Here is an 8,981-nt window from a genome sequence, read left to right as displayed (position 1 = left end):
GGACATTATGGAAACATCCAACACCTTGCCAGTATCTAATGATGTTACGCTGACAACCCCATTCAGTGACTTGTGTCCCCTCCTTTGCCAAGACCCATCTAAACAAACCGTCAAATCTCTTTTTGACGTTTCTTCACACTCATTTACAGACACAGATTCCTCAATTGCCTGCTTCATACTTTCACTAGCACAATTTTCAACAGCCTGATATATTATGTTACTACAAGGTCCTATTTTTTGAGGTGGTAAAGGTAAGTCTAATAATGAACACAGAATGTTACCTGCACTGATACCTTTTCCGATCGTTCTCATGCCGTAAATAAATTTCAAGTTTACCTCATATTTTCCATTCTCATTTTTTTTAGAGTTGTAAAAATTAGTTGATTCCAAACAAACACAACATTTCAGTTCAATATTCACAGCCAATCCAAATCTTTTCTTATCCGTAGTACAAAGTTCTATGCAGTCTTCGCTATCGCAGAATTTACATTTTACAAATTTTTTTAATTGCTCACTAAATAAACTAAGATCCAAAATAACACTACCCATTCCAGTTCCTTCATAATTGTCATATTTATCAAAGGACAGTTTTTTAGAAGCAGAGCTAATGTTTGCATTAGTAGTAGGCCTAGGGCTAGGGCTAGCAGAATCTGTTTGGGTAGGCCTAGATTTAGAGTCCAACTTACGGTACTTGTTTCCTCTAAACTCACGTTTAGATTTAGTTTTGTAACTAACCTTTGCTCTTGGCATGGTTATAAGAAGTTGTAAAACACTTCAAGAAACAATACACACTCCTAATCTACCACTAACTATGAATAAAGTGCAACACTTTTAGTAAAACACAATTATCCGACACAAACACATATAACATAACCTCCTAAGCATATCAAAACAAATAAAGCAATATTCTTTCTGTCATCTGTATTCCCAGTTGTCAGTACCAGGTTGACCAACAGAGCAAAGCAATAACATACTTATAACTAACACACATGATATATATGATTGTGTCAGCCAACATCTTACGAACTGCTGCAAAAAACTAGTGAACATCTTTTGTTTGTGAATTTTTTTTGGTAATTTATAAATTTATTTGAGCATTAATACTTACATATTTTTAAAATACACACTTTAAACTATTAAAAAATGCAATAAAAAATTTTTCTAATTTTTTTAAATTTTCATCGACCTGCTCCCCTTAATAGGGTTGCGTAGAATATTGTCGGCACAACATATAGGCTAATTACACCAATCAACTGTAGTGTTATCGTTGATTTCTAATTCATGTTCACAAAATTCTATTGTTCTTCATTTCTTTGACCAACAGTAAATGAAAAACAATATCTGAGTCTTAAGCCGGTTAAATATGTGTCGACAGGAACATATTTGTACTCACGACACTCACGTTTAGAACAAGCCCACTTTATCGAGTTTTAAATTTAAAGCCATATCGTGGCCACGGGCATTTTTTCGGGGATTATGTAAAATCGATATTTGCTAGAAAAACTTAATTGCGTCTACTTCACTTCTATGAGCATACGCTAGGTGAAGAAAGTTCATAGTAGGCTACAATAAACCTGTTTGCTGCAAGGAATGGACACGCACTGGTAGTGCGCGTCGGCAGAGGCTTGTTTATCGCGCAGACAGAGATAAGGATATACTAGATAAGAAATCCGCTTCTACAGAACCCTGCTTTAAAATAACTTATTACAACCATTGTAGTCGTATTTTTACTTAATCCTCAAGTAAACGACCAAAAGATTCTATTTTAATAGTGATATACGTATAACGGAAAAGATCTTATTACTCATTTCCACAAACAAGTCTGTGGAACCTACTCATCATTATATTGAAATTTTAAAAATTCTACTAAAAAAATATAAATCCTAGTAAAACACATTTTACAGGTTTCTTAGGGCATAACTATAAGCAAATGTGCAAAGTTTCATACAAATCAGAGATGGTGCGTGACATTTCATTAAAATGTTGGGGGTGATTAGATTAGATATGGAGTTATCTTAAACCAAATAAGGGCCAACAGGCACACAAAAATACAGAAAACAGATATTAAATTAGATAATATAAATATACTTAAAATGTATGGAGGTTCTAGAGTTTACTTTATGACCATAATCACAACAGAAGCAGTATTTTTCTTCAGTCATTCTACAACAAACTATCTTCATGTCTGGATTATCATTAATTTCAATCAATGCAACATTTTCATTTTTCAATAGATTACAAGTTTCGTTACAAAGAGGGATCTCAACTACTTTGCTCACAATTGACAATAATTCAAAATCTGAAAGATCTCCAGATCCATGAGGCCCAAAATAAAGGAACATTCCTTCACGCACTCCTTCCCATACTGGAGTAGGCCTTGCTTCTATTTTTCTCAGAAAATCCTTGCGCTTGTATATAAGCTTGTCATCTGTTAAATCTCTCAAAGTCTCATTAAACATGTGCTGTCCAACAGATTCACTGATGTTTAGCATACAGTTATATTTGTTTAAATCAAAACCATCTCCTGAAGCAAATTTTGCCGCTTCTAACGCTTTCTTATAGGTTGCAACTTTGTTCTTGAATTCATTAACAACCGTGAATTTCACTGCATCCAATAAATTTCCAAATTCTTCAAGATCTTTGCATGACCAAGATGAAGATTCTAAAACATCACCACACCGAGATAGCAGATTTTGAGTTTCTTGACTCAAGTTCGTGTCATCCATATCATCATATTCCTCTGTATTCGTTTCGGGTGCACTGCTAGAGCACTCTATTTTCAAACTGTCCTGAAGTGCAATAATGTCACTTTCTGCATCATTAATTAAAACTTCAAGCTGATCTTCTATATTAATTACTTTGGTACAGAATATTGCTCTTATTTCTTCAGAGGCTTTTTCACACCAAATGTGAATGTCCCTTTTAACTTTGTCCAATGTTACAGATGTATATTTAACCACTTTCATGAACACTTCAGCGATTTCATGCTTATATTCATCGTATAAGTGTACTAATTTTCTGGATAGATTTTTAAACAATGCAAAATTGGACATTTCATTTCTTTTCCAACAGGCAATGTCGTGTCCAATAGACTGGAAGAAATAAAGAATATCTTCTATTCTTGGGCTATATGATTTTACAGCTTCAAAAAGTAACAACTGCAAGGTTGTTTTAATTCCTGTTGAAGACTCGTTAGGTTTAACACTTACTAGACCTTTTGCTCTCCTCTTTGCAGCTCTTTTTTGCAGATTTCTTTTTTGAGTTTTTGTCAGTTTTTTCTGATTCACTGGAGTTTCAGTAGCCACAGCAGACATATTATTTAATAATTGTCTTGTAGATTTAGCAGAAGCAATTGCATTGAAGAGAAACAGTAATTCACACGATAGATCGAAAACATCCTTTTTAGTAAGAGTTCCCTTTTTATATTTGTTTGAACAAATAATGAAATTTTCTACAAAACCATATCCACTGAAAACCACAGAGGTTGCATTTAAAGCTTCAAGTCCAAAAAGGCTTAATTTTGTTAGAGATTTCCCACTCTCAACAACACTTTTCGCCTTTGTAATAGCTCCAAATGTTACAACACCAACTGCAGAAGATGCAAGAGATATCCAGGACGATCGTGATTCTTTATCACTCAACGCAATCGATTGATCATGTTTTTTGCGGTCATAAAGATTGCAGACATTTCTTGATACACTGTACACACCAGTACATACTGCCGTGGTTCCTGCTGCAGTAATAACAACTGGTGCTATAGAAACACATAAACTTGCTGCAAATACAGAAGCTGCAGCCACAGATGCAACAGATCCAACTGTGTCTAAACAACTTGCAGTTTTGCTAACTATTTTCTTTGCTGGTGAATATGCAAAGCCTATTAACCATTCATTTTCGCAATTGTACTCTCCATTAACAGGATAGCAGTATTCACAATCTGGAAGAACATTTTTTTCCATAAAATGATCCCAATTTTCGTACACTCTAGCATGTGCATCTATGAAAATGTTACCAGATTTTTGAATAATTCTAAAGACAGATGAATCACACACTTGTCTTTTGTGATAAAGAATCAACTTTGTACAAGCAAAACGGATAGGGTCATGATCGCTTTTTTTAATTATCTGGTCACACACAGACTTTATATGATCTAATTGGTCTTCATTATAGCCTGTGTTATAATTGGAACAGTTGGGAAGTTCACTCGGACTTCCACATGTAGCAAAGCCAACTTTCTTTTTCAATAAGAACAAATCGGATTTTTCAATCTCATCATATGGTCTTGACCCAAGAATTTCATAAAATTGTAACTGGCTCTCCAGTGCAAGTTCCTTCCAGTTTACTTCTTCCATTATTTAGCAAGCCTACAAAACAAATTATTTTAGTTCTCTGGACCTAAATTTCAATTCAAAACATCAGTCTTAAATACTCAAAACCACAAACTATAAGCACTTTAATTAAAGCAAACTTACAAACACAGGCATGTGAACACTCACAAATGAAGCAAGCAGTTACAAACTTTGACCAAGCCTAGGAGAACTTTAGTGTAAGAACACAGACTCATGATATTGTTACAGGCGGTTTTCTTGAAGTGATAAAGTAATATAAATTTGTGAAGTTAAAACTGACAGATTAGTCTTACACAAGTATTAGACTAAGTGTCTGTTCTACATCTTCTATTAAAAGAAAACTGAGGGTGACTACTCAAAATCTCTTTTCAAACTCTCGGTTATTCCCTAGTTATCCCGGTCGAAAATGTCCAATTACACACAGTATCGAGTATCAGAAACGACCCACCCCTAGTAAAATTTCCAGAGACATAAATATTATTCACGCATATCCACGGAGTCCGAAATGCATGCACAATGCACGCTTTTCCAGATGCTCATCGTTGGTGGTAGCCCTGGGTAGAGTCCCGCGAAAGTGTCGTGGCTCCGAATATATCCCAATAATAGCGGCCAATACATGAAGAATGTATCAGTATCGTTACGTTACAGTAAAGGATTACAAAACAACATGACAAAGATCCTCATGCACGTTGGACTATTTGGTTTGAACAGTTCGAATGGTCCGAACGATCGTCACGTGTGCGTAGAAGTCGTTCTGATAAATAGTTGACCGGAGAACTGACGGGATTTCCAGCCGTCGTTCAACCAAAGCATCTCTGACCATGAAAACTGATGAGCGGTACTCTCGCAAGTACTTGTTACAGTTGTATCGCTGTTTGTTCCGGGAGTCAAGACGAAGTCTGGTTTATACATGGCAGTGAAGTCTTAGCAATGTTTATAATTGAAATTTTAATAGCCGACATTGTTCTCCAGTTCATGTAACAAACTGTCCGACACTGGTTACGACAGGTGCTTATCCGCCGCAAATTCTAGACATTAAATGTTTCTACTGCTGCTCACCCCTCAGCTCATTCTGTCATTAATGTGTAACAGGACGCTAGTTGTTGTAACTGACCTACAACTTTCTTCTCCAACAGGTATCTTATCAAGCTTTGAAAAAATCCAACTGACATTATGGTGTACTCAAAAAACCGCGCTGCACCTCTTATCAAACCGTCAAACATTATATTATTCAACGCACCGAACTCTTAAGCCTGTTTATATCACTGTACATTTTAGGCCTATGCTAATCTATCTAACACACGTCTTTTCAAAACACAACTTTGTCCGGAGATGTCACTTCGACGACTGAATAATATTTAAGTACAAAAAAACCCGTTTGTATTGCGGTTACTACCACTGTGCCGCTTTACTGCTTAAAGCGTACCACTCGTTTAGTGCTGAAGTCCGAGAAACTATCGGTCGGCCGATTTTAATTGTCCAATGCATTGTTAAGTTTTTTGGGGGTGGGGAGGGCGGAGGCTTGCCGCGGAACAGGATTAGAACTAATCAAGATAAACCCACTACACTAGTGGAGATCAACCTCCGTCAGATGTAGCTCATGAACATATGTCGATCTTCATTCACGATTTCTCGATCCGTCGTGTAAAATACGATGTTTCGATATTAATCAGTTCTTGATTCAAGAAGCTTTCAAATTATGTTATGATTTTATACGTTCTTGGAGACGGAAAAATTATTTTTGAAATTTTCCAGGTTTTCAGCAAATTCCTGGCTTATTCCCGGTCGGGTGGCCACCTTGTGAATGGTAGCGGTAGCAACAGACCGTAGCATATTTTTAGGCTATTTTTTAAAAACGGTTACATACCTTTCAGTCGTTAATCCAACTTGTTTTGTCAATGATGTCTAGTTTTAGGAATGCTGTTCCATTATCAAGTGATTAAAACCGAACATGTTGTGAAAATAAGAAAAATTACATATGACACAAATAACAACAAATAAATAAACAAACACACACATCGAAACACTCAACACAACAAAGAGGTTGAATTATAATGTAGTTTACACATATGATTGGTCATGGACAGGAATAACTATATAACTTGTACAAGATAGTACATTGTCCGCAGTAGGCACGTTGCATAATAAACCATCATGCTAACCAATATCGGTTTGATAACGCTGACCTTGAACTTGAATAGATGTAACAACTTGTTATCTGGCCTTCTGACAATCGGGTCTTTTTCGTTTAAGGGCCAGAACCTTACAAACATACTATACCTGACTGACAGTGCATTTAATAGTTTTTTTGGTGTTATTAGTTCGTAGGGCAGTAGTCCAGGTACTACTTCTAGTATAAACTCATCTTATCAGTGATAAACTCGCACCGCTTATATTTTGCCTGTAATGAAACCTGTGTTATTTCTGTCTGAGTTTTGTGTGTGTAAGCAGTCATTGGGCTTGGACTTTGAAAGCTCGAGTTAATTTTTTTCTAAAAGAGCTAGCAGCACAAAGCGCTGCGCAGCGGGCGAGCATCGCGTGATCTGAGTTTTGAATAGGCAAGCTAGGGTCTTTTGTGCTGGCCCTTAAACAAAAAAGACCCTGACAATCTTGTACAGGTCATAGTTCCTGACCATGGCCAGCCATACGTGTAAACTACATTATAATTAAATTTCTTAGCTGTGTTGAGTGTTTCCGTGTGTGCGTGTGTCTACTTATTCATTTGCGTTATAGTTTAATTTATTATTACGTATAACATTACAACGTGATCGATTCTTAGCGTGATTTGATAATGGGGCAGCACTCCCAAAACTAACCTTCATTGACAAAAACAAATTTTACTATCGATGGAAAAGTACGTAACCTTAATAAATATTTATTGACATTTTCAGATATCTATATTTAGAATTAACACTTTCAAATGCTTTTATATCATTTGGTGAAAGAGGATAATCGAAATTTGTCAAGAGTCTCATCTCTTAAATAAATGTTATGGTCTTTAACTCTCTGAATGAGCTTTTGGTCTATCTATATCACAGCTAATTGCATAAATAAAACAGTAATCATCTTTGTTTTGCAAAATTAACATAAGTGTTTTTATTTTAGTAGATTGATATATAATCCAGTATTAAAAATTATGTTTGTTTAATCTTAATGTAGTTTGGACATATCTTCTTGAAGCCCAGCTAAATCTTGCATTTGGTTGGTTATTTTGTTTGCGAATAATCTTTTTGAAACTGGCTTGAAATAAAATCATCAACACTAAAAAAGCCTTCAGATTTTCAATTGAAAATACATCTTTCCAGTTTTAGATTTATTATTTACTATATTTCTTTCATATTCACATTCTAAACATATCTGAACTTTCATATTTTTTGTTGCCCGCAACCTGGCTTTTGTAATCCACCTTCGGTCTAAGGTATTTCCAGTGCCACACTTGAGTTTGCTTTGATTTCTGATAAAGAAAAATGTACATACATACGTATGACTGAGAAGCCTATTACAATCTAGGGGGAAATCCTACCAACTTCCCCTCTATTTGAGGTATAAGGGGGAAGGAAGGGGGAAATCCTTTTGTTTTTCAGACTGTAGTCTGCGAAAGAATTTGTTCTCTGTTTTTCCTTAAGACATGGTTATAATGCCATACACTTATACAATGAATGTTAACACTTTCAGCTGAAGTTCATCGAAGAGGCAGAAACATTTGTTTACATTTAAAAAAATTGTTATTGTAAAGTGTTAGATCAGTAGTGTAATGCAGGTTGCATAGAAGACGTCATTGCCTAATTTTAAATTTAGATTGCACCAATGATCAATAAACTATCTAATGCAATGAAAATACTATTAACGCTATTATGAAAACAGCCTCATTGTACAAATCCGTAAATGTTTGCACATAAGGTAATCGAATTTGGTTAGATCGAAGGTACAGTGGAGTCCCGCTAATCCGAACACGTGTAATCCGAACGTTGGTTAATCCGAACAGGTCCAGGAGGAATATTTATAATGATAATGAAAAGTTATAGGAACTAATTACTTAAAAAATGAAAATGGGTGCATCATTTCGTACATAAACAAAGAAAACTTTAATTAAATAGACATACAGTATTTTATTAAGACAAATTGTGTACGGTACAGTACATAAATAATGAAGTTGAATACAGTACAAAATTGAAACTTATAGGTTACTAGTATGAGTTAAATTACTGTATTAAGAAGTGAAATCAAACAAAAATTGGACGTACAGTACCGATATTATTATTGAGTACAATATTAATTGTTAAAAGACAAATTCAGTTATTGTCTTCTGTCGCGTTGAAGAGAGTCCTATTGGATGACGCGTAGTTTCGCCATCGTGTCATAAACATGATATCGGCAGGTGTAGCAGTAGCCTCTTGCTCTAAGTATCGTAGTGCAAGGTTAAGCGCTGCTGCACCGTCTGCGTGTGGCACCAACTCTCCTTTATCACCCAGGTTCTCGTCGTCCCGTAGCGCGTGGACCCGTACAATATCCAGTACGCTCACATTGCTTAACAATAGAACTCTCACACTAAATACGGTAAATGTGCTTAGTATTCGCAAACACGTTTATTTGTCAAGAAATACAATGCAACAGTCAGAAAACATGTTTTAA

The 8,981-nt window shown here is 35.5% G+C and overlaps 1 protein-coding gene across 1 annotated transcript; it reads right to left on the bottom strand.

Moving 5' to 3' along the window:
- Positions 1–1,089: 1,089 nt before the first annotated feature.
- On the bottom strand, positions 1,090–6,627 carry LOC124371588. The gene is made up of 2 exons (XM_046829936.1): positions 6,217–6,627; positions 1,090–4,364 (listed from the first exon to the last, which is right to left on the bottom strand). The coding sequence occupies exon 2, from the start codon at positions 4,350–4,352 to the stop codon at positions 2,070–2,072; it is 2,283 nt and encodes a 760-aa protein (XP_046685892.1). The 5' UTR covers positions 4,353–4,364; positions 6,217–6,627; the 3' UTR covers positions 1,090–2,069.
- Positions 6,628–8,981: the final 2,354 nt, after the last annotated feature.

This window comes from Homalodisca vitripennis, unplaced genomic scaffold (assembly GCF_021130785.1).
Source record: "Homalodisca vitripennis isolate AUS2020 unplaced genomic scaffold, UT_GWSS_2.1 ScUCBcl_1691;HRSCAF=5637, whole genome shotgun sequence".
Lineage (NCBI taxonomy): Eukaryota > Metazoa > Arthropoda > Insecta > Hemiptera > Cicadellidae > Homalodisca > Homalodisca vitripennis.
This window is presented reverse-complemented; position numbering and strand designations above follow the sequence as displayed.